The sequence below is a fragment of the Cupressus sempervirens genome, chromosome 1, assembly GCF_028749045.1.
Source record: "Cupressus sempervirens isolate cs-2001-9-10 chromosome 1, ASM2874904v1, whole genome shotgun sequence".
Classification (NCBI taxonomy): domain Eukaryota; kingdom Viridiplantae; phylum Streptophyta; class Pinopsida; order Cupressales; family Cupressaceae; genus Cupressus; species Cupressus sempervirens.
Window position 1 is genome coordinate 535,359,315 of NC_143118.1, and position 27,716 is coordinate 535,387,030.

At 39.3% G+C, this 27,716-nt stretch overlaps 1 protein-coding gene across 1 annotated transcript in view; it reads right to left on the reverse strand.

Annotated features, from left to right (window-relative positions):
* LOC149578572 (Flavin containing amine oxidoreductase family) overlaps positions 1-27,716 on the reverse strand; it is a 238,478-nt gene that overhangs the window by 99,121 nt on the left and 111,641 nt on the right. The window contains exon 7 of the mRNA XM_089829938.1: positions 4,678-4,837. Within this exon, the coding sequence (XP_089686064.1) occupies positions 4,678-4,837 (160 nt within the window). The remainder of the gene's footprint in view (positions 1-4,677; positions 4,838-27,716) is intronic.

The following is a 27,716-nucleotide window of genomic DNA, read 5'->3' on the forward strand; positions in this document are numbered from 1 at the left end:
TTTCATTACCAATCCTGTCAAGCCTAAACTCTCAGCAATGTCTCAAGTGCGTTGGATGTACAGGTACCTTACGATTTTGATGATTTGGGTTCGCAGCATGAATTTACTTCCATCAATTTCTTCAAACCGACTCAGTATGGAGGTGCATCGTTTAAAATAATAGGCCAGACTTTCGAATAATATTTTGTTTTAACATCAATGAATGTCAATCCTGGAATGGCTTATTGATTGTGTTCGCTGGTTTGGAATTTCCAAAAGTCATCACACCAATAGCTCTGATGATACACAACACCAACACATCGCACTGTCTTATGTTTTGGTCTCAACGTATATAGTCATGTATTGTTTGATAACAAGTCAACAAACTTCGTCAGAATTTTCTGAGACTATACCAAGTGACTTGTGAAGGAATATTTCATTGGCCATGATATCTAGCATTTGAACATAGACAATTATATTGAAATGTTTTCAAAAAATGTCCTCAATGGTAATTTTGCTTAAGGAAAATTTTGAAATACAAGGTGATATGTTCTTCCGAAACACGTCTTTGTTATGAAGCTCATCAAGAATGTGTAAGCAATCAACACCCTAATGCATCTTTAGAGAATCTATAAGAGTATATAGGGTTGTCTTTTCATAAGACTTTTACTATTTTGTATATAATTCCACATCACACCAACATCACTGTCTTATTTTGCAATCACTTCAGTGAATATATCATACTGAACTTTGTCTTTGAGACTTTGCAAATATCTCTTTAATCTGATTGTCTGTGAGGTCTTTCTTCGATATGGATATTGATTACTTTAAATGTAGATCACTAACTTGGTAAGTGATGATTTGCTACTTTGTAAAATTTTGACATCAATGACTATCTCCTTTCAAGTCTCCAAAATCATAAATGGAGGCAGAAAATTCGGGCTCCATCAAGTTCTTCCACCCCTCCCCCTGGCTTTTCCAAACCTGTAAGGCCTCGCAGGGATTTTCTCAGCAATGGTCATCTTCTCCCACCTTTGAAGTTCTTCAAGGTCGACGTGGTGTCTCCTCTTGCCCTTTGTCTTACCCTTCAGTTCTGGAGTTTTTCATGGTTGTTCTGGGCTGGTAGCCTGTGGTTTGCTATTTCTTGCTTTTGGTTGTAGTGCTTTTCTCTTCTCGGGCACTATCTAGTGCCCCTATTGTGGGTTGGCCTCTACTTTGTTTCAGAAGTCCCTTTGACCCTCTTTGTAGTCTTCCATTAGACATTAATAAATTTATCATATCTTATCTATAAGACCTACTCATAAATACTTCATTATTTGACAATCAATTTTAAGATTTCTTATTTTATTTGATGTACTTGAGAATTATTGTAAATTTTAAATTTTCTTTGATAGCAAGTAAATTAGTTTTGGTGCAGAAATTGCAGTGTTCTTTTCATTTATCTTAAGTTACAACTTAATTTCAAGCATAAAAAAATTGTAAATAATTATAGATACGTGATATTGGCACTTAGATTTCTGGTAGAACTTGGTACTGCCTATGTGCTACTAAAATTGCCATTCAAATTTTCCTTGTGAATTTATGTGTATGCTTAGGTAAATCAAATTGGTTTATTGTGTTTGCAGGTCTCCTAGAGTTTAGTATTGTACTCATGCCTTTTAGCTTCTATCTTTAGCTAAAAGGTGTAAGCACTTGCTAATTGTTTAGGTTATCCATGTTAGGCAAAAGTTGTAAAACAACTTCTTGTCCAAAAGTTCTGAATAGCCTAGTGTCCTAGTGTGCAAATAAAAAAATATAGGTTTGTTTATATTGCACACAGAAAGAAACCTAACTAGTTCTATGATTATTTTAATTTCCAAGGGAAAAATATCATTTCCTTGATTATTTTTAATTGAGGAAGAAACAGGTTTTTGAAGGGGCCAAACAGCATTCGCAGGCTCCACAAAATCTGCATCAAACAAAAACTCGCACAGCAGAGGACAGTTGCACCACACCCCAAAAGTCAGCATCAACCAAAACATCCTCTGTAAAATCCCTATGTATGCTCCCGAGAACTATGTATACCACTGAAAAAAGTTTTGTTGTTTCTCTTCTGATTTTCTAAAATGTAGTCTTTGAAAATTTTCAGAGTATATAATAAATATAAAAGAAGGCACTAAAACCATGCAACAATTCCAGAATTGCTTTGAGTAATATTAATGAAGGATAGCCAAGAGTTTTTTAAACAAATATCATAATCACATGTCCAACGTTTAATTATTAAAAACCTGATTTGATGTACCATAACTGCAGGTCCTGCCAAAAGGGAGTGACGTTCAATATGCAGCCTTTACATATGAGCATTAATCATTACCCAACTCCTACACATCACCAAAGCTCACGTCCAATGCTGTATTTATTGATTTTGGCCCCAACTGTTATTGGCAAGCAGAGAGACTAACGTCTATTGGATAGGCTGGAGCTGCGGGTTGCACACGTGACCACAGATTGAAGTGTTAATGCTCCGCTAGCCTCAGTTATATGGATCCTAGCTGGACTCAAAGCTCCAAGTATATTCCCATTCACAAAAGGCTGCCAGCAATATTCACAAATGGTCTCACCTTGAATGCTAACTGTCGTATTTCTATAGCAGCCAATTCCCTTCAACAACTATCTCCTCAACCACAGTAATCACAGCAGGAGATTGTGACAGATGTTTACCTCAGCACAAATGTCAAATAAGAACTCAGAAATTCTTCAAACCCTCAGCCAGTCAATTTGAGCAAATTAAAATATATAATCAAAATCATTCTCCTTAGCTACAGTAATACAGTAGGAGAATGTTGGCCAATTGTATGCTTCAGCACAATTGCCAAGAACTTCTTAGACGAGACCCTTATACTTCAGCAAGGGCTGCCAAGTCAGAAAGCAGAAAAAGCCACAAAGGCACAAAAAGAAAATATATTTTCCAAGCATATTTTTCCCAATGAAATGAGCTCTTATTTATAAGCTTTCGTTGGCCAAAGTTTCCCTAAAACTCCACTTCAGAAATTGTGAAAGTTTCCCAAAAAACTCAACACTAGAAACTTTCGAACTCGCTTTTTAAGAAATATCTCTTAAAGTCACTATTATAATAATATAAACATTATTATAATAATGTAACTCAATCATTAATAAATAAATAAGAACTCGTGCAATTTATTACTTTATGAACTGCAAGTGACGACCAACTGCTGAAGCCACCACAACACTGACAAAAAATAGCAACTATCGAAAATAGACTTACTAAAAATAGTAAGTCCACAACTGAGACCCCCAAAACACCCTATCAGTTCACGAGGGTCGCTATGATAAGCTAATTCCATCCACAATGTAGAGCTGCCAAAATCGAGGACATCACATCCTCCACCAAGAAGTTGTCAATAAACCAAGCCCTCAAAATGCTCCAACCTCCCATCAGACAAAAGCATCTATCAACAACTCCCAAGAAGACTTAGCATGGAGAACTAAAGGAAGTCCAGGGAGAAGAACAACCAAGGAGAGGCTAGGGTAGGGTAGAACACAAGAACGCTTGAATCCACAAAACGACCACCACAACCAGGGCAGAGAAGAAAATAGCAAAGAAACCCCACTCAGACATGCCCTCGAAATGGGCAGACTTGAGCACAGTAAGTGGCGAAAACACCAACAAAAAAAGAGACCCCAAACAAGAGATCTCTCTTTACTAGGCCACAAAAACATTGAACCAATCAAGTGGCCTCCACCAAAATGACAACCACTCTGCAAACACAAGTGCTAGACACAGGCAGAGAAGAAACACACCAATGAATAGAACAAAACCCCGGTGTAAGGCGAATAATAGAGGCCAAAAAAAGTGCCCACAAAAACCAGTAACACCCTGAGAGATCATCTCCTTGATTGTTGAAAAGACAGCTTCCCATCAAATTCATATTACATATTGTTCTGTATTACCTAAAAGAGACAAATTTAAACCACTAAAAAGCCATATTAAAATTGTGATTTAGGAAGAGCTTCTTTGGAGATAGAAAGAGTGAATAATTCTATTAAGTTTTACACAATTTTTAAAAATGTTCAGAAACTAGCAACAACATCAATCCTTTTGTGAATCTAAATAATAGAGCCACTTGCAATGGAACATGAATATTGAATCTTGGTAAGTATTCTACCAAATGCCCCATCTTCACTTTGTTTATGTATTAAAATAAGCTTTCCTTATGAAAATGTACATTATTAATGTCTAAATGGAGCCTTCGTATGGTTGCCAAAAAAAACATATTGAATGCATCAAATTACATAACTAAAGAAATAAGTTTATCATTTAAGATGCAACTGCCCATACACACAAAACAATGTTCAAATAAACAAAAACAAAAAATAAACATCCTTGCTAAGATACCCTATATTAGTCAGTACAAATTTGCAGTAGTGGTGATGAGGATTAATTGAGCTGCAATTGCAGTACCTTCTTATAAATATTATATAATAAGATTTCAGGAAATAGACTGTTGCATATTCTAAAACCTAAATTATATAGTTAAAGTTCATCCAAAAGAAATTCTTGAAAGAAAGCAAAACAACAATCACGATGAAATTTTATAATTATATCAAGATCTAATACTAATATACAGAGTCAAAGTAGTATCTGAAATTTATCCAATATCTTATTATCTCTTACAATAAATGGACAGTGGATGATACCTAAAGTCTCAATGCCTTGGCTGCGAGGGTGCAGCTGCCCAAATCCTTTCAACTCCCCATTGATCAGGCATTTATTTCTGATTGCAGACTTAGGGTAGGAGATTGAAACTACAGCCACTGGTGGATAGTAAAACTGTGAGAGAGCATCTGCTGCAGTAGCCTATAAGCAAGTAACTCACAACAATTAACATTTTCAGGAAAGTTTAGTGTCTTGTGTAATTGACAAAACAATAAGAAGAATCGATTCAACAAAACAATAAGAAGAATTGATTCGACAGTCAAATACTGATGCAATGAATGAAAAAAAAAAATATTACAAATGAATCTGACATTGCAAAAAAAAAGAGATCAATAAAGGCCACGAACTTGAGGGAAATGTGAAACAGAATGCGAAGTCCACAATACTGAATAATACAGCTAATAGTTGTGACTTTATTCAATATATAACAGTTTCTATAAAAGGGTTTTAAGATTGTTCTCCAACTCATTTTCAACTGATGTTTTAGTTCCTTACACAATAGTGAGTACATTTTTAATCAATATAATTATCTTAACAGGCATTTGCTCTTTGGTCCTTCCCAAGAACAGAATTAAGCATGGGTACAAGTTCATTATTGGAGCTTCCATTTGAAAATCCCTAAAAGATCTTACAGTTCCAACATAAACAATTAAATATCAAATTGGTTTTTGCATGGCTTGACTTTCTCTTTGAAATGTGCAAGGTATTACAGAAAAATATATCATAGAATGATTATGATGATATTTGATGTTAGTCTAAGGAGCGAAAGTATCTTTAAAGGATAAGAGTGACAACTATGCTTTCCTAGAGATGGGAATACTTTTAAACATTGGAGATTGGTAGCGGTACCAGTATGAGTAAACAAATTTTCAAATAAAGGAGATGAGGATACTTCGAGATGCCACTTTTTAAATATATTTCAATAATTTCTAGTGAAACACGGACAATTTCCTTGACCCCCCCGCCCCCCCAACCCCACATTTCTGAGATGGGGATGTCTCTGGGGCGGAGATGGGAATAAGGCATCCCCTTGCGACCACACCACAACCAACAGGATGTCTAGAGATGACAAAGGCAGCTAGTGTCTTGAGGATGTCTCAAGGATGCCCATGCATCCCTTGAGCATCTCTAGTTCATCTAGAAGTCTCCCATCCCTAGACGTCTCAAATGTATTTTTATTAATTTCTTTTGGGGGGGATCGAGTTAAGGTTGAACCTTAATTTGAAGTTGACATCAAAATGGGATGTCAAGTAAAAGGAACTGTCACAAGTTGATGAGGATGCTATGACTTCATATGCATGGCTCACTGGTGCAGATTTGGCAACTCTTGACCATGAGGTGTCCAGTAGTTCCAGTCGTGAAAAGTTCAAGGATGAGTAGAGGCCTCCCTTCACTACATTTTGACATTTTGTACTTATTTAGACATCAAGCTACTCATTATAATTGTCTTCATGATATTTTTGATATGATAGAAATCTCTAGTTTGACAATTTCATTTGTCAAGTTTAATTTTAGTATTCAAGTATTAAAAATTAAAATAAACATCTTAAAACCTTAGTTGTCCTTAATTTTGACATCACAAAATTTAGGCAACCTGATGCAATTTTCTCATGGATTTTTGGTGCATCCTCTACATTTTCAATGTATTGGGCAATGCAATGTAAAGGTACTCCATCATCCTTGAATTCTCCCTTATTTTGCACATTTCATGTATCGATTTTTAGGGTTTCCATCAAATTAATCACCATATTGCTTGTCAGGACAAGTTATTTTCTCTGACTACAAGAACTTGATTTTTGGTAACCTTCAAGTCTTTTTCTTCATTTTTTCTAGTTTTGTGTTTTATTTTTTATGTTGTTTTTTCCCTAGGATTATAGCTTTTGAAATTTTGCTCGTTTTGAGCTATCTTAGGCCTTAAACATAATTGTCTAGCTTAATCAATAAAGGAATTAAGTGTGTTGCAGTTGGGGTTTTTTGGCCGAACTGCATATCCTTGTTCTTTAATTGAATATCTCTCAAAAGTGGGCTTTTTTATTGAAAATTGGATAAATCTAATTTGTCATTTACATGTAAAGTGGGTTTAGAACCCCATTGTAAAATTTCACATCATTCTGATTAAATTTATACATAGTTTCTCATGTTTTTATTTTATCTATAATAAGTATTTTATTAATTCAAAAAACGGATTACAAAGCCACTTTAGATTGGCATATAAAACTTTCCACCCCCCAGAACCCACTAAAATCAAAACAGATTTCCAAAACACAACCCAAAAAAAATCCTACGGAGCTCGAAAGCCATGAAAACCAGCACAAAGTGCAGACAACAACACAACCCAGAAATACATTAACCCATACTAGCAAAATTGGGTATGCCGAAAGGTCGGAGTCCTAAACCAAACATTAGATCAACCACCTCACCACTTCCTCCCTAGAGAATTTGGGAAAGGTTGGTCCACCATGCTCACCCTTGCCAATACCCTTGACACCAGCTCCACTACTACCATCCCAACCACCACCACCACGAACTGCCATCTTGGGAGGAATCTGACGCTAGCGAACAAGAATACCCTAACTCCCCAATGGTGTTGTTGATTTCCCCGGAGTGTGCTTCACCTTCCTCCTCTTTGCCACCAACATTATCATCTCGAGTTTCATCTCAAATAGTGAGATCATTGTGAACTTTAGGAGAAGCAACAGTGTGACGCAACAAAGCTTCACTCCTAGAAGGCAAGATATAACAAAGGGAATGTTGCAATGTAGACCCATGGGGGAAGCACATATCAAGAGAAGTGTAAACATTAATCTTCAACACTACTCTCAAAAGAGAGATAGGTTAAAAGAAGGGTTAAAGACATCATCTTGCATCAATATGGGCTCATTCAAAGAGGGATCTTTAGGAAAAGGATAAAGTGATAAAAGAGAAGCTAATCCATTATCACCTTGACAAAATAGATGCATTGCAAGATTAATCTAAAAGTAAAACATGAAATGTAAATGGTTTAATTAATGCAAGAAATGAACTGTATATTTTTATTTGTTTTGTCCTTTTATCATGAAATACAAGAATGCAATGAATGTAGCTATAGTATATCTAAATACATACAATGAGGTAAGATGAAATGCATACAAAGTAGATCTAGATGCACAAATAAAATATATAGCAATCTAACTCGACAAAGAAGAGATCACAAGATATGATCTTACTACCGAAACAAGAGAGGTAGAAAAATCTAACTCCAAGATAAAAGATCAAAAGGGGAGACCCATTGGGTTCACCAAAATGTTTAGGGCAAAATGAAACAATCAATTTGAAAATGTAAACTAGATGAGATGAGTTCATTAATTAAACATCTTCGTCCCAAGGCAATCAATACAAGAGAAAGAGGTGCTTCCAAACATAACTCTTAGTATAATTAGCAAAACAAAAGTGAGGTGAAAGTATGCTAATATTAAACCCAAATTATATCAAGGAAGTACGCAAGCGAATCCTCTTTCATACAATGTTCATTAACCTTAGACTTGCAATGTGATTAGATCGAATTGATTAGATTGATTGATTAAGTGCTAAATTGATTAACTTGCCTAGCATTAATTGATTTAACATCAGAAACACATGTACAGCCCTATCAAAGCAAGAAATCAGATCTGAGACACAAGAGGACGAGAGAGAAAGTGACTAACCTCAAAGGTGTGTAAGGGAAGACACCTCTCAGCTTAGAAAACAATAGACTCGAAACTGAGGGGCAAAAACTAAGACCAAATCTGGAATTGGGATAGAAAACCACAAAATCTCATAAAGTTGCAAATCTCCCAGTATTGGTCAACCTATGTCGATATGTGTTCCACGAAGTCGATATGTTCTTGGAAGGTAGAAGTTCAATAGATCTCAAATCTTCTGAAAACTTCTCACAATAGGTTTTCCATTCTGAATTGGCAATTTTGATATGTTTCTCCACGCAAGAAAAATAGAATTTTGTTCCGGGGAGGGGCTTGCCTTGGTCAAGCCCCTATTTACAAATTAACCTTGAAAGAGATGAGTAAGTAAAAACATGTGTATAGAAGTAAGAAAAATGCAATATTTCACCTTACTTGATGAAACCCCTATTAGAAAGAGTTTTGCAATGCTAGATGTTGTTGATATGGAATCTTCAATGAGAAATGTGGAAATTCTCCACAAATGCAATGGATCTAATCAATATCAAATCATGGAGCCATGGATATATATGTGCACAAAGGAAGAAGAAGAAGAATGCCCAAATGTAGATCTCCTCCCTTGATGGCCAACGAAATGCTAGATCTTGAAGACGAAATACTCACAATGAATCCTTGGATATTGAGAAATGCTTGAGAGCTTGATGTATAACTTGAGTGGTCTCCTTGTGTATGCTATAATTTGCTTGCTCATCAGTGAAAATGACATGCCCAAGCTCCCTTATATACTAGCATTCGAGATTAAAAACAAGCAAGTTGACTAGGGCGCCAAATAAAATAATTTAAAAACCCAAGGCAATCCCAGTCTCGAGACCAAAAAGGCCCTGGGTATAAGTCGACCTGATTGAACCTATACTAGTATAGGTCAACTAGATAGGCCTATATTTGGGTTATCCTGATGAAAGATAATCTCAGGGTTTTGGGGATGGTGCAAAAAGAATCAGGAAAATGGCAACGGAGTGGTAAAAAGAGTAGTTAGAGTGCAAATGCATCCATGGACCATAAAATCACTAAAGGATGGGAGCTAAAAGGTCTTAAATGATGGGTACTTCTATTTTAAGATAGTACACTAACTCACTTTGTTTAATCATAATCTTGCCAATAGTTGAAACACTCTTGTAAATAGTTGAAGCACACTTGCAAATAAACGAAACTATACTTCTAAAATAATGGTAATTCCTATTTCTTAATAATTGCACTTCCCAAAGTGGTCCATGCTTCACACTCTAAAAGCGAAGACAAAAAGTCCTTGTCACAGTAGTGATGTGAATTGGAATGTGTACAAAGGTGAAAGTTTAAATATTTCAATTCTTTCAATCTAGTGTCCTAACTAGAACATACTTATTTGAATATGATTCGCTCTATAAATCAAACCACCGTTCCATGTTTTAGAATTTGAAATCAAAAAGTGTCTATAAATACCAAGCTGAGATTTGAACTAAGTACAAATCATAAAGCGGGCTACTCCAATTACAAAATCACTTCGATAATAATAAGCACTCACTGCAAATCAGCATTCAAATAGATAGGAACTCGCATTGTTTAGCAAATTACACTGGTGAATAAAGTATTGACATAGCAGTCATCAACAATATGATATGAATGCAACAATCACACAAGGGAATGAAATAGTAGGACAAACATAGAACTCACCACACCACACCTAAAAGAAATCACCTGACAATGCAATTAGGGAGGTTGATGCAGGAGCATCTTGGGTTCTTTGGCAATCTTGGACCAACCAAAATATTTCCCATTTCTTGTACCCATCTGTTGTTCGTGGGGCAGCCCTTGTTGTTGGTGATATTTCTTTCTGCCCAATTGGTTACTTGATGTGGACCTATCGTGGATCCTTCCTCTGTGTTCGTGGAACTTAATTTTATCTTGTTGAAGAGTTATCCTTCTCTTTGTCCAAGGCATGTTCATTTCCTAGCATATCAAGTAACATGTGGTATTTGGCTTTTGCGGGGTTTTTGTAATTTTAAGGCTTTTTGCAGCCTTAGCGATATCTACTTGGATTACGTGTGGACCTATCTTTGTTCCCGTAGATGTTAGTTTTCTTAATGGTGTGATCGTTGATTTCTCCCTTTGGGACAGGACCTATATTCTTGTAATAATTGTATCTATCAGGCCAACTTGCAGTCTTGATGGCTATATATTTGAGATCTAGGATTTGAGATAGTGATTAGGGTAGTAAGAAGAAAGATAACAACATCTGGCTCTATAAGCCAGAGCTTCTATGCTTTTTGTTTGTAATCCAATTGTATATGTCTGCAACTAGATAGGCCTTATGCCTGGCACAATATAATGAAATTGTCTCATCATACCCGCATTGGAATCAATATAATTTGTTGTTTCTTCCATATTGGTGTTGGCTTCCATGTGTAACTCTAGCAGGGTGGTTTGTGAGTGTTCTCTCTTGAGTCATTTACCCATCCTCCCTTGTGTTAGAGGCCAACCTCCTCGGTCGCCAGGTAATGTAACACACACAAGCTTCTATACTAAGATAATCACGCAAAGCATTGAATGAAAATTGTCATGGATTAAAGAAACAGTATATTCATACATCAAAAGTTTGTAGCCAGTCTTCAAAACACATATATATCAAAATAATATAATGATTGGGTGTAAGCTTTTTATGGTCATCAGTCAATATCCTCCTATAATGTATTTCATTATTAAATGGTCGCAAGCAAAAACCCAACTTATAACAACTATAGTCTAAATAAAATCAACAGTATTTAGCGTCACTGATATATAACAAATTCCTTTTTTTGGTGAAAACAAAATAACTAAAAAACAACTGTCTCAAAACTACTTTTATTTTTCCTTTGCCTCTTTAACACCCATGTCCTTGACAACTAGATCATCTTTGCACTCATTTCCAGTCATTTTGGACCACAAAACAATCAACTCATCTAGGAATTTTAATATTTCAAACAATCCTAATTTCCTTTTCACCATTCATTAGAAATTAGAGTGAGTTCATTAATTTGTGACAGGAAGACATGTAGACATATAGGTTAAAAAAGGATAAGTAAAAGTGGATAAAAACAATGCAATATCTTTATTCATCAAAACCTCATAGGCTGGCAGGAGAACCAGCTTTGATATCACTGAAATATCCCCTACAGATATATGCTCCAGATTTTCCAAATGTTGCATAGGAATTTAAGAAAACAATTTACATGTAAACTGATTCCTCTTTATCCAACAGATTATACTGGAAACCAAACAATATCGGACTGAAATAGAGATCAGAAATTATATATGAAGATATGTCATCGTGACCTTGTTTTTCTGATATATATGAAATACCTCTATTACTAAAAGTTTGTCTTTAGATGAAGACGTCACAAATTTGCCCAACTATGAAGTCTATCGCAAAACCACCTACATAGATGAATTGGGTTTTCATCTAATTGACTGAGAAATTCCAAAGGTTTCCATCCTCAGGTTTTCAAAACTAAAATTCAAAGCTGCCCCAAAATTCTGCATGAGATAAGAATAATCAAGCAAAAACCAAGCATGTTTTGAATAATCCTCCGCTCATAACTTTGATAGCTTTCTCCAAAAATTTCTTGGCATTCCATCACCTTGTCTCTTGGCATCTAATTTCTGTCTTTTAATTTGAAATAAAGTGAATTTTATTTTATGATTCTCATTGAAATAAAAAGTCGTAATTGCTCTATTAAATAATTAAGTTGTGATTATATTTTGACAACTTAAATTTTTGGATTATTTAATTAATTTCTAATTTCCCAAAAAGCGGACATTACATTCCTTAAACACATATAATTTGGACTTGAAAAAAAAAACCAAATTCTCCTATTGATATCATCAACAAACAAATGAAAGTATCTACTGCTAGTGATTGATTCTATATTCGTTGGTCCACAAACATCTTAACTCTCGAGGCCTTCTAAGACAGTCCACCTTAAAAAGGAGTTGTGTGTTGTTTTATTACTTGGCAACCTCCACAAACACACTATTTTTACTACTACATATCAAGTAATCCTCTACCAAATTCTCTCATGCAAACTAAAAAAGACGTAGGTTAAGTTGAGGTGTCCATACCATTGATGTCATACTATACTGATATGAAATTCACTCTTGGCTACCAATTCAAGCTTTTGAACTTCTCCTCTATCAACAAGCTGATACAAACCATGATCTTCGATACCAACAAGAATGGTTTTCTTGGAAACCTTGTCAACGATGTGTACCATAGGTAGGTAATTAATTGACCTTTAATTAATTGATCTTTATTGATTAATTAAATTCAATTTCTAAGTCCTATAGTATAAATAATTATCATTAATTATTAAAATTATCTAATTTGCTCCTCTCAAATTAAATTTATTTAATCCTAATTTCATTTTAATTTCACCTAATTCTGATTTCTGACTATTTTTATTCTAATTTCGATTTAATTTCACCTTTCTCATTTAAATGAATTTTTCATTCAATTAAATTCTCAAAAATCTGAAAAAAACAAAAAACAAAATGACGAGGCAATAATCATTTTCTGAAAAGTTAAAATCCTCACAAATTAGAAAACCACTTTTTCTGAAAACCATATATTCTTCAAAATCAGAAAAAAACAGAGTCTTTACATTTTCAATTTTTGGAAACTTTATCTCTGCAAAAATTGAAAATATCTTCAGATTTTATCTGCTGTTTTTCTAGTTCGAAATGGAAACCTACAAATTCTTCCTTAATTTTCATCTCTCCTCATCTGTCAATTGTGATCTTCTCTGATTAATCTTGATTGTTCATTTAACCTAGATTCCTATATAAGCAACCATCATTCCTCACATTTTCATCAAGCATTCAAGTATCGAACCTCTATTAATTTCTAACCACAAGCAATCACTCAATATCATTTCATCATTTTCTTGGAGCTCGGAGTCTAAGTTCTGCCGGATTTCAGAACTGAGTGTACATTCCAAACCGAAAAAAGAGAAACAATGAGACATTAGACATCATTCAGTTTGTTTTAATTCTGTTTTTTTCATTTGCTGATTACCATGCCTATATTTTGTTGTTTTGTAAAGTTAGTTTTATTAGTAGTTGATTTATATTAAATCTTTTGCTACTAATCTCTCTTTCTAGTCTTGCAGATTTTCCCCTACTACAATGGGAACCCCAGAAATCCTAAGAAGAAAGGACCAGCAAGAGGATGTTTCACAAGTAATGGAGATCACCATGCAAAGTTGCACTATCCTACAAAGATGAATGGAAAAAAACCTCAAAGGAATCCTCTAGCACCACACAAGAGGGCCTTTTAGCAAAGAATTCATGCCTTAAAGCATAACAGACAAGCTGATTTTTAGATTGTCTCATAAAAACTACAAGTACTCTTTTCGATAATTCATTTCTATTCTTATTAATATTGGAGGCAACAAAATGTTTTATATCACCTAAATTATTGGATAAATTTCCTTTGCAAGCTGTAATTTTAGAAACTTCCTCGTCAGTTGTGTGTGCCAACCAATAGAGGGAAATGGTATAGTGTTTGTTTGAAGCCAAGGTTGAACTTCCCGAGTTTCCTGCTTAAGTAAATTTATAGTGTCCCCTTTTGGATCCTATGATGTAATTCTTCAGATGAAGTGGTTATGAAGACATCGAGCAAAACTAGATTGTTTTGCCAAGTGAGTAGAATGCTTAGATGATAAAGGGATCCAAGTCATCATTCAAGTAGTGTCTCAAGGAATACAAGTGCGACAGATTTTAGAAATGCAGCTTAAAAGAAGCATGAGGAAGGGATGTCATAAACTTGTAGTCAAGCTGGAAGAGGCTAGGGGGTCAAGGGAGATAGTCTACCATGATGACAAGATACTTTATGGGTCGTCAAGTCAAAAACCGAAAGATCATGTTACAACATAATCTTTTGTGGACAAATATCATTACCTAAAAGGTTTCTAAGACTTGTTTCCAAAGGAACTACCGGGGTTACTCCCTAAGCAGGTGTTTGACTTCTCCATTGACCTAGGACTCAGAATTGAATCCATTTCCAAGGCCCCTTATAGTATGTCCACTATTGCATTGATGGAACTCAAGGCACAACTGTAGGAATTACTCTGCAAAGGATTTATCAAACCAGGGATGTCTCCTTGGGCTGCACTAGTAATATTTGTAAGAAAGAAGATGGGAACATTCACCTTTGTATTGAATACAAGATCTTGAATAAGGTCACCATGAAGAATATGTTTACCGCATACCGCATAGATTAATTAAGAACTGCATACAAATAGTGCACACGAACTCGAACAACAGAACACTTCTTTTATTATTCGCATATGCCAAGATATTACATGAGGAACTGATGATTACAAGGATCCCGAAGGGAAATATAAATACTATCCGAGGAACCTTCTCGAAGGTATCCGTCGGCCGCATACAACATGCCAACTATAATAATAGAACCTTTTGGATACATCTCGATACATGTCGGCCTGACGGCACACATCCCGATACACTGACAGAACCCTCCCGATGCACCGTCGGGAACCTCCCGATACACCGTCAGGAACATCCTGAAACACCGTCGGGAGCCTCCCGAAACACCGTCGAGAACATCCTGAAACACCGTCCGAAAGCTCCCGATACACTGTTTTGTGACGACATCATCTCCCCCAAAAAGAAAAGTCGTCTCTCGACAACGAGACCACAAAAAAAACCACACTATATACATTATTCATAAAACAAAAACAACATGGATGTATACATCATCAACCCGAAGGCTGAGTCTCGGACTGTGACGACCGGCTACGTCGAAGCTAGTACACCTGTTTTGTCCGTATATGCAAATCAGCTCTGATCTGTGAGTTCTCTTCCACCATTTCTTTCAGCATCAACGCAACCTCCTGACACTCAACTTCCTTCTGATCGTGAGCCTGTTGCGCTGAGTCCTTCTACTAACGTGTTGTTGCCAACTGCTACTCGGTTGCTGCTAGTTTCTGCTCCACTGTGGTTAATTGTTGTTCTGCCTGCTGCTTTCCTCGCGTACTTTCCTCGAGCTGTGCTAACAGCGCTATCCGTTCCGCTTCCCATGCCAGGTGCTGGGTGGTAAGTTGGTCGGCCATCTCCTCCCGAACCTTTTTTGCCGTCTCCCGAGCCTTCCACCCAACTTCTGCCTTTCTTCGCTCGGTTAGCACCATTTCCGCTATGGACTTGCTTTGGTCTGCAATGACAGCCAGGCGAGAATGAATATCCATGTCCTCCGTCTCTACTGGTAGAGGATCTGACGTTTGCACTTTCGTGGCCACCTTCTTGGCTGCCGCTGCACTCTGATCCTCCCCTTCAGGTGATGTCGGTATCTCGACTATCTCATTGTTGGACCAATGGGCCTCCAAGGGTGTGAGCTCTCTCATGGGAGATTGAATGGAATGACCTCTGGCGACAGGGGCAAGTAGTCGGCGCCTTAGGTACTCACTCGCCCGACTTGCTACACTTGTTGCTGGAGCCTGGGGTGCCGCTTTAGGGATATTGGAGTGAGCACTCTGATCCTCTCTTAGCAGAGTGTCCACTACAGTGACTACCGCATCTGACCCAATTCCTTCCAGCCGAACCTCCTCCTGCGTACCTCTCCCACTGACTCCTTCCTCTATCACAGGCTTCATAGGAAGTTGTTGAGGAAAACTCTCTAGTATAGGTATGGGAGCCGGTTCTTGAACTGCTGGTTGCAAACTCATGGCTACAGGTACTGCTGTCCGCTGGCACACTGCTGGCTGCAGAGGTGCTACTACTGTTCGTGAGGCAGGATGTAGAGTAACCGGGGTCATTACCACTGGACGCCGAAACTGACCAAACCCTGGGATGTGAACATCTGCCATGGTGTGAATGTGGGGCGCTGAAATTACCGGAGCTAAAGTGATAGTCACAGGTGCAGCTGGTCGCGGAAAGCAAAGTGGGACTGCTGAGACAATGCTACCTTCCTCATCTTCTTCCTCCTCTTCCTGCTCAACCTCCATACCTTCAGAGTCATCATCCTCATCGCCCGATGTGTCCCGACGGCCACTATCGGTGTTACCTGATTCCTCCAACTCCTGTCGTGTCCTCTTCTGGCCCCCGCTCTTCTGACCTATAGGTGTATCCAAATGCTTCCATTGCATTACCGGAGGCTCGCCAGGTACTGCCGGAGTCGGCTTAACTTCTAGCTGTTCATGGAGTATCGTCCTGGTCGTGGCATCCAAAAAGAGTCCGATGGCGTAGTGCGGCATATAGAACATTTTGTGTTGTAAGGTCATGAACTCCTCCATGCGCGTGGCTAACAATGAAGCCCAGTCATAGACCTTACCGTTCATGATTCCATTCATCATACTGACCAAGGGGAAGGAAATGTCAGATGCCCTGTTGGATCCTGTAAGCCTGCTTTTAACCACATCCATCAAACACTTCCAATGGCCGTCACGAATCTCAGACTTCTGCAGCCCTCTTTTCTTTGACGCGTCCATGAGAGTATCAATGTGCTTCTGTACTTTGTCGTTACATACCATCCGTATGAGTTGCAACTTCGTCTCCTTGCTCATCTTTTTGGGTTTGCCATCAATCTTGGTTCCACCTTGCGCCACCCCTGGTATACCAAAGACTCTTGTAAAATCAGTTGGCCAAAAGGATACCCCTATGTCATACCCCAAAGATGGAATTGAGCATTTTCGAGTATGCCTGTCATAAGCCTCAATCATCGGCCGCAAAACGCCCTCAAAGTCTCTAATACAAAACAGTGGCATCCGGATAGCCCACTCGACCTGTGCTTTTCTGATGCTTGCTTTAACCAGGAGAGTATCTGGATGTTCTTCCCACCATTTCCGACAGTCCCCTCCATTCAGCCCTTCAAAGGCTACAGTTTGTGGTGTTGTATGGACATCTGGCTGAGTCTGTACTCTTGCCCTATGCTTGCCTGTCTCCTTTCCCCGTGGCCGTGCTTGTGAGGGTCCTACCTGCACCTCGTGATTCATGACTGAATCCTGTTCCAGGTGTTTCCTCCAAGCTCTCTTACCGGCTGATTGCATACTATGCCCTTTGTATGTTTCCTGTGCCTGCCGTACAGCCGTACGGATTCCCAAATTTCCCACGTATTTCCTACTGTAAGTGCCTTCTGATGAAAACCTTGAAAGTACTACTACCAAGTTGTGGTCTAGACGGCTTCCAAATACTCACTAACGGCTTTCAACAGGCGCAGAGACACTTGAAGAACCCTCTAATGATATTGCTATAAGAAAGGGCAAGAACATGTGCAAAATGCGGCCTGTCAAGTATCAGAATGGAGTAGAGCTGATGATAGTCTACAAACTCTCTACCGCGTTGTTTACTCATTCACCACGTCAAGGGCTTTGATGAAGCCGTTCAAACTATTTGTGACATTGATCCCTCTACACCAATGAGTCGAGTTCAGGCAACGAGTGCAGATTCCGTAGAGCAAAACCCTGATCTTTATAATAACTCAAACCTCCATTTTTCAGGTTCTTTGGAAGGGGCTAGAGCATTCGCAGTAGAGGACCGGAAAAGAAAATGGGTTAGAAGAGGACGAAAGCGGAGAAGAAGGCAATCTACGACAAGAAGATATGCGAGATGATGCAGGTGCTAGTGTGCCTTGCTGACAATGTGAGTTCGAACCGGCTGCAGTTCATTCGGCATGGCCTCTGCCCGGACTCCATCGTGCTCACAGCAAGAACACTATGATGAAGGGAACTCATGTAAGGAGGTTCCTGCCGGTTTGCTACTTCACCCTACGTCCTCTTTCTCCTAATCCGCAATCACTATGTTGAGAATAGCTGATCCAGAAATGGCCTTCGTGTTCAGCTTTCACTCATTACATGCTCTTATATAACCAAAATAGGACCGTACGGTGACATGGACAACACCGTACGATGATATTGACATGAGATAGCCTGCCGTATAGACCGTACGGTACTCCACATCGAATGGCCTTTTTTCACATTTAATGCTCTTATACAAATAGCACCGTACGGTGACATGGAATAGCCGGCCGTACGGTACCATGAAATAGCTGCTGTACAGACCGTACGGTGACCACCGTACGGCTCTCTCTTTTTTCTTTTTTTTTAACAGCAGAGTCAGTTTTCTCTACGACCGTCAGCATCATCGGTCTACAACGACGACGGGGACACCCGACGGTCATTTTCTGACACAATTCTTCTAATCATGGTATACCTTGAGCTTCGAGCCATTCACCGCCTGGGGCACTTCCTGTCCATCCAAAGTCCATAGTTTTATTGCTCCATTGTCTCCTATTTCCCGAATCTGATACAGTCTGACCCACTTAACTTTGAACTTGCCCGGCTTGATCTCATTCCGGCCATCGTACTTCAACACCCACTGTCCAGGCTGAAACCTATTCAATTTCAAGTGCTTATCGTGCCACGCCTTCCGCCTGTTCTGGGTTACTTCAGTGGCCCACTGTGCTAACAATCGCTTTTCCTCCAACCTATTTAGTTTGTACAGCTGCTCCCTTAAACTTTCCATGTTGCCCAACTTATTTTCTAGCGCTATCTGCAGGCTTGGTATCATGAATTCTGCTGGTACTACAACCTCCTGCCCGAACATCAATTGAAACGGCGTGTGTCTTATTGTAACTTTATACGCCGTACGGTAGGCCCACAGAGAAGAAGGTAATTTTTCCTCCCAATCCTCTCCTTTGACTGCACAGGATTTATATATAATTGATACCAGGATTTTGTTGGTAGCTTCGACCTGTCCGTTAGCTCTTGGGTAGTACGGACTTGATAGCGAATGATAAATTTTGAACTCCGTGGTAAGTAGTCGAATCACATGATTTACAAAATGTCCGCCTCTATCACTTGTTAATTGTAACGAAATGCCATAACTAGTAATTATTTTCTCATAAATAAATTGTGCTGTACTTACAGCTGAGTTGTCTGGTAGTGCACGCGCCTCCACCCATTTAGTCAAGTACTCCGTGGCAACCACAATGTAACGGCACCTTCTAGTTCTGCTCATCTTCAGGGGTCCTATGAAATCCAAACCCCATCGTTCAAAAAGCTCCTAGGCATGAGAGGGATTCAGAGGCATGAAGTCTCTCTTCAAGGGTTTCCCCGCACGCTGACATGTATTGCATGCAACAACCCATTCCCTGGCATTTGCATACCGTTGGCCACCATAATCCTGCTAGAAGTATCTTTCGTGCAGTTATGTCCGGGCCCGTATGTCCTCCTGCCGGTCCTTCATGCGCTTCCTTCAGTACCCGTGGAATTTCTTCCTCCAAGACACAACGCCTGAGGATCTGATCGGGTCCCATTTTATACAACAGTCCATTAATCAGCTGAAATGTTCCACTCCGTATCACCAACTTCCGTCTTTCATTCGATGGCATGGTATCTGGAAACTGTCCTGTGGACAAGTATTCACCGATGCTTGTATACCACTTCGGTAGTGCAGCAATCTGGAACAACTGTGCATCAGGAAAGTCATCATTCACACCGTCTGCCGGTTCTCCTGTTCTGATACGTGACAAATGATCGGCGCTTACATGCTTCTTTCCTGGTCGTACGATGATCTTGAAGGTAAACACCTGCAAGAGGAGTAACCATCAGCTGATCCTTCCTTGAATGATTGGTTTATTGATCATATACAACAAGGCCTGATGATCGACATAGAACACAAACGGAGTAGCCAGCAAGTAATGTCGGAATTTTGTACAGCATAGACCATCCCCAATGCTTCCCATTCAATCATACTATAATTTTGTTCTGCTTTTGATAGTAACTGACTGGCGAAGTAGATCGGATGATCCAACCCGTGGCTACTGGTTTGTTCGAGAGTTGCTCCGATCGCATAGTTAGATGCATCAACATGCACATGAAACTCCTTATTCCAATCCGAGTAGGCCAGGATGGGTGCAGTAGCCAACCTTACTTTGAGCCCTTCAAATGCTTCATCTTGATCTTTTTCCCATCTGAATGATTCTCCCTTGCTCGTCAACCTGTCCAGTGGATATGCTATCCTGGCAAAATTTTTGATGAAGCATCTATAATAGCCTATATGTCCAAGAAAAGATTTTACCTCCGTTACATTGGTGGATGGCTGCATCTCCAATATGAATCGCACTTTGTCCGGGTCTGTCTTTAGTCCCTCCTTACAGACTATGTGTCCGAGCAACCTGCCCTGGGGAACAATAAATCTGCACTTCTTCGGATTTAGGGCCAGGCGCGCATGTCGGCACCTTTCCATACACTCGCCCAATGCTGCCAGAGGTTTGTCCTCCACACTGAACACCGACCAATCATCCAAAAATGCCTTGAAGTTTCCGACAGACATCTTATCAAAAATATGTAGTATGATTCGTTGAAATGTCGCAGGCGCATTGCACAGACCGAACGGCATTCAATTATAGGCATATACCCCATCTTCTACGACAAATGTCGTCTTCAACTTATCCTCCTCTGCGATGGAAATCTGATTATAGCCGGAAAACCCATCCATAAATAAGTAGATCTCGTGTCCCGCTACCTCTTCCAGGATGCTGTCTGTGAATGGAATCGAAAACGGATCCTTGATGGTGACGGCATTTAGGCATCGAAAATCAACACATATTCGGATCTAAGTGGAGTCTTTTTTCAGTGAAATCACTATCGGAGATACCCATTCACTGGTCTGTACCTTGAAAATAATGCCGGCCTCCAACATTCGATTGATTTCCTCCGTAACCCGTGCCGCATAATTTTTGTTCATTCTGTAGGGTCGCTTTCTTATAGGTATTGCTCCTTTGATCAACTGAATGTGGTGCACGCACAACTCCGGCGGTACTCCTTTCAGGTCCTTGTATGTCCATGCAAACACATCCTTATACTCTAAAAATATTTTGAATGCTGCTGCCTTTAGTACTAGGTCCCAGTTGTCTCCTACCAGTATGTTCCATGGTTCGGCTTCATTGCCCAAATTCATGGTCTGTAATGCAACTTCGTTGTATTTGATGGGTTCCCCTTCAGAGAACTTATGTGCCAGGGTGACATCGAGTGAGGCATCGCCTTCCTTCAGTTCAGTAAACTCCTTTGGAAATTCATCGGTATTGTGTTCTTCTATTGTCAGTACATTGCAGGTTGGAAACAATTCATAATCCTCGATCTGCCAATGGTAAAGACCATTGACTGAATCCAAATCGTCATCTCCTTCCAGTCGTAGAGCTCCCTCTTGATCCGGTTCCATAGTTTGCCCCTTTTCATCCTCTTCTCCCTCAGAATCTGACGATAGGGCTTCTTCCCCGACCATCTGAGTGTGCAGATCGATGACATACTTCCGGCCTTTGCTTTCGAGTGATAAAGTATTTTTCTTCCAATCGTGCTTTGCTTTTGCTTGTATCAGCCACCCCCGTCCCAGAATAGCATCATACCCCTTCCACCTGAGAGGAATCACAACGAAGTCCAACAGGAATGGTTGTGTTCCAATTGTCACTGGTTGCGCTGTGAGTATTCCCAATGGCTTGATTTCGTGTTGATCGGCTGTTAACAGCTGGAAGGTAGGTGGCCATAATGTCAGCTGTCCCAACTTTTTCCAAGTATCCTCTGGTAGTACATTGACACCGGATCCTCCGTCGACGATCATGTCCGTTAGCACAGTCCCAAGAATGCCCATTTCAACAACCGTCGGATAGCATCCAGATGAAAGAGCTAACAGCATCGGGTCTTCTGCACTTGTACCCCCCTGTTTCTCCTTTTCTTGCTCTACTAGTTGCTTAGCAATCGGGGCTGTATTCATGAGTGCCGTACAGAGTTGAGGCATGGTGAGTAACAAATCATTAATCCTGACGGGTACCTCGACTTGCAATATTTGCCGTACAATGTTTTGTTCTGCACAGTTCCGTACAGAGGTGCCAGGTGTGTCCTTCAGGTGTGTCGTATCTCCCTGTGTTGCTTTCTGGATTTCTGCACGGGCTTCCTCCAGTCTCTTCTTTTCCTCCGTCGGGTCAGGGTAGAGCTTCGCCTGCTTCCGTGTGATAGCTAGAACTTCTTCCTCGTTTGTTTTGACAGCAATCAAGTTGACTCTGGACTTCGGACACTTAGTATCATCATGATTGCCAGGTCCGCACCATCGGCAGAGCAACTTCGGTGTGTTCACCGTTGTACATTCTCGGGCAAAATGACCCCATAGATTGCATGCACGGCATTGAACTATCGGTCAGCCATTCGCATCATACTGGATCCGACTTCTTCCGCCATTATTGTTGCTGCCACTATTGTTGTTGTTGTTTTGACCACACCGATTATTTTTGTATCCTCCCGATGTGGCACCTTCCGTACTGGTGTTCCTGTTCCCTCCTGACGGGGATGCCTCCTGTGTCAGGAACACTTGCTGCGTTGTTCTTGTTTTCAAATTGAAAGGGCATTCCTTTACGGAGTGTCCAATAATCTGGCAGATCTCGCAATATTGTTCTTTCGGGCAAGATCCCTTTGTATGGCCTTCCTTCTTGCACTCCGTGCACCACAGTTCATTTGTCATGTCCCCTATTCAAATAATTTTTAAAAAATAAACTTTGTTAAGGCAGGCAGGCTCCAAAAAGGTGAAATTTCGGAAAAAAGGGTTAATCTTTGGAAACCAATGGACTAATAAATAAAAATTATTATTAAATTATATTTTATTAACCCCTCTTGGACGTGAGTTAGGGTTATGCCCTCTTTAAAAGGGGTTTGGAGGCATTTTGGGCTCATTCTACATCTTGATTCTTGATAATTTTCTTGTTGTTCTTCAGAGGCTGCCAAACCTGTGGAGAAGGAGACCCAAGAACGGGAGTTTGCAGGTTTCCAGGAAGGCTAAGGACGGGAGTTTGAAGCCATTCCATGTGCATGCTCATACAGAGTTTGCCCTTGTGCTGAATAGTGCCGATTTGGGTGTTTTCGGGGTTGTTTTTGGTTTGAATTTGGGTTTTCAGTTGAGTGTTTCATATCAGTTTGGTTTGCTGTTGTATTTCAGACTTTATGATGTTAAAATAGAGCTGAATATATGTATTGGGTCGTGATTAAACTTCTGAGATAATTTATGAGTGTTTTGTGGTGTTTCCGGGCATTTTTGTGTTAATTTCGGGAGCCCGATTGAGCATAGTTTTGCCCTACATTTGTGATCTGTTGTGTAAGGGCTATACAAATCTGGAAATATCATTTTGTAGGCTGTTATGCTACTGAAATCTCTGTGAAAATGTCCATTTTCAGATTTATTAATAATTTGTGAAGTTGTGAAGTTTTTGGCTCTAATTTGGACATACCCGATTTGGGTTTTATTGGAAAATTGGCAGATCTTTGTAATATTGGTTGTTTGATTTTAAAGTTCTGATTTGAGGCTGGAAATATCATAAAAAAATCAGTAAAGGGATATTTCAGTGGTATCAGAGCCGTGATCTTGCCAGCCTGAGGGTTTGTAGAAGTTGCATGTCAGTTTTAACAACTACCCAGATCTTGCATGTCAAGTTTTGATAACTACCCAGATCTTGCATGTCATATTTTATGATTGCATGCAACTAAGTGAAAGAGAAAAAAGATATTTGCAGCGAGAAAAGAATAAAGAAATTTTGATTAAACCCCCAGTTGAAAGCAAAAGTACAAAATCCAAAGAAGAAAAAAGTATGGCTGATCCAGATGAGATGGCAAAGAAATTCTTCCAAGACATCCAAAATACTCAGAAGCAAACAGTGGATGGTTTGGCGGAAACTAGAGAGGCTTTGCGGATATTGACAGAAAAATTACAAGGAATTGCATCTATTAATGAGAAAGGGAGCACTTCAGAGGAGCCGAGAAATGGGAGATCCACACCATCTAAATCAACCAAATCCATTTTCTTGCCTGCAGATGAGCCACCAGTACCAAATCCAGCCATTAATCCAGTGGAAGAGGTTACAGGTAATTTGATTACATTAAGAGCTACTTACAATGGCTTAGATGATGACTTTCGTAGTTCAGTTCCTTTTAGAGAATATGTTGATATGATGAACGCTTTGATGCCCAAGAAAGAGAATAGGAGGGAGCATGACACAAGTGGAAGAGAGCTCAAAAATAAAATAAGCAAGTTTACAGCGCCTACTTTTGATGGAACAAATAAAATTTCAGCTAGAGCATGGCTACAAAAATTACAAACTTTCTTCACACTTAACCCCATGAAAGAGAGTGATGCTATTCAATTTGCAAGTCTACACTTGGAAGATGCAGCCTATGATTGGTGGTATCATGGAATGACTACTCAAGGTCACGATCAGGTAACTACATTTGAAGATTTCAGTCAAAGGGTGATAGATAGATTTGACCTCAAGGATGATGAAGAGTACTTTAAAGAATTGTCAAAGTTGAAGCAAACCAAATCAGTTAATGAGTATATAGAAGAATTTCAAAAAGTGGCTGTTATGGTACCTGATATGAGTGAAAAGAGGATCATTTATCTTTTCCTTGATGGTTTAGAAGATTCTGTTAAGGGTTTGGTTAAGGCTTTCTCACCCTCAACCTTGCAGGAAGCTATCAAAAGAAGCTTGCAACTTGAAACTTGCGTGCCTATGAAATCAATCACTAATCAAAAACCCCCAAATCCTTGGCAACATAAGGGAAATTTTCAAAAAAAGACTTTCCCAACACTACCACCAAAAGATGTGACAAATGTGGCAAAAAAGAAGGTAGATGAAGAGACTAGGAGTGAATTACGAAGGAAAAAGCTTTGTTTTACTTGTAGAGAACCATGGGTTCCAGGACACAGATGTTTGGGGAAAGGTCAAGTGCACTATATTGAAGTTGCTTCAGAATCTAATTCAGATGAGCATGAGGAATTTCATGATACTAAGGAGGAGGTAGAAGAAGAGAAAGTAAAAGAAATCAGCAAGGATGGCACTTTAGCAGCATTATCAGGAGTCCCAAGATACCATCCCTTCCGAATTCGAGGGGTACTAGCAGGGCAAAGGTTGACTGTTCTTCTTGATAGTGGGGCAACTCACAATTTTATTGATGAGGGATTTGTCATGAAAAGAGGGCTTAAAGCAGAAGATTTTGAGGGATTCAATGTTACTGTAGCTGATGGATTCACTATGCCTTGCACACGGGTGGTGAAACAACTCAAGATGACCTTAGGAGATTATGAGTTATGTGATGACTTCTATGTGGTTGGTATTGGGGAGACAGATCTTGTATTGGGTGTTCAATGGTTGCACTCTATCGGAGGCTATTACATGAACCATCAAACTATGGAGTTTAAATTTCATTCCAATGGGAAAGAAGTCATATTGAGAGGGTTATCGAATGGAGCACCTAAGGCGGTCTCTGCAAAGAGGATGGAGAGGACTTTTCGAAGAGGACAAGTAACATGGGCAGCAGGAGTCATAATCCAACCAACAAGCTCTCCCAAGAATCAAGGTAATTTCCATTTTGAAATTCAAAATATTCTTGATAAGCATAGTATAGTTTTCAATGACTTGCCTCCAGGATTACCACCAGATAGAGATTTTGAGCATGTTATAGAGTTAGAACAGGGTGCCAAACCAGTTATAACAACCCCATACCGCCATCCAAGAGGTTATAAGGAAGAAATTGAAAAAACTATTAAAGAACTCCTGGACATGGGATTCATAAGGCCTAGCTCTAGTCCATTTGCATCATCTGTGGTACTTGTCAAGAAAAAGGATGGTACAATGAGAATGTGTATAGACTACAGGGCTCTAAACAAGAAGACCATAAAAAATAGGTATCCCATACCACGCATAGATGAACTCATTGATGAGTTACATGGTGCTGTATACTTCTCAAAAATTGACTTAAGATCAGGCTACCATCAAATCCGAATGAGGAGTGAAGATGTGGAAAAGACTGCTTTCAGATGTCACTATGGGCACTTTGAATTTCTTGTTATGCCATTTGGACTCACTAATGCACCAGCAACATTCCAATCTTGTATGAATAAGGTATTCAGTCAGCATCTTCGAAAATTTGTTTTGGTATTTTTTGATGATATCTTGATATACAGTAAAACATGGGAAGAGCATCTAAAGCACATAGACACTGTTTTGGGAATCTTGGAGCAGCAATCCTTCTATGCTAAGCTATCTAAATGTGAGTTTGGTTTGACAGAGATCCTATATTTGGGACATATTATAAGCTCTAAAGGAGTACAGGTTGATCAACAAAAAATCCAGGCAATTTTGGATTGGCCTCCACCCACTAATCTTACACAGTTGAGAGGTTTCTTCGGGTTGTGTAGCTACTATAGGAGATTTGCCAAGGGATTTTCTCAGCTTGCTGCCCCCTTGACTGATTTGACAAAGAAAGGAGCTTTTGTTTGGACAGAAGAGGCACAAAAAACATTTGATAAGCTTAAGGAGGTAATGAGTTCATGCCCTGTGCTTGCAATTCCAGATTTCTCTTTACCTTTTGTTATTGAATGTGATGCTTTGGGAGAAGGTATAGGGGCTGTCCTAACTCAAAGGGGACATCCAATAGCATTTGAGAGTCGAAAATTAAATCAATCAGAGAAAGGGTACTCCATCTATGATAAGGAAATGTTGGCAATCATGCATGCACTTCATAAGTTTAGACAATATTTGGTATGTGGGAGATTCATTGTAAAGACAGACCATAATAGCCTCAGGTTCTTCTTGAACCAAAGGGATTTAAATGATCGTCAACAAAAATGAGTAAGCAAATTGCAAGCTTATGATTTTGATATTGAATACATGAAAGGAAAGAATAATGTGGTTGCTGATGCTCTCTCAAGAAAGCCCACTTTGTGTTCCTTATCATCTATCTCTGCTGATTGGAAAGTCTCCATAATTTTAGAGTATGCTAAAGATTCATTTGCCACCAAGATTTTGGATAAGTTAGTGGATGATAACAGGTACAAGGTTGTTGATGAATTGATTTATTACAAGAACAGGATCTTCTTAGTGCCAGGGTCAAAAACTAAGGAGAGGATATTGAGGGCCTTTCATGACACACCTTTGGCTGGTCACCAGGGATACTTCAAGACATACAGGCAAATTCGAGAGCGGTTTTCATGGAAGGGTATGAAGGAGGATGTCCTTAAACACATTAAGGAATGTATGGTATGCCAACAAAGCAAGAGTGAGCAAAATTTTCCTGCAAGGTTGTTGCAGCCACTTCCTATTCCTGAACAAAAATGGGAAAGTATTTCCATGGATTTCATCACTGGGTTGCCCAAGGTTCAAGGTAAGGATTGCATATATGTGGTGGTAGATAGACTAACTAAGTATGCACATTTCTTTCCTATCACATCTGATTTCAAGGCATCACAAGTGGCCGAATTGTTCTTCAAGGAAATTTTTAGATTACATGGTTTGCCTAGAA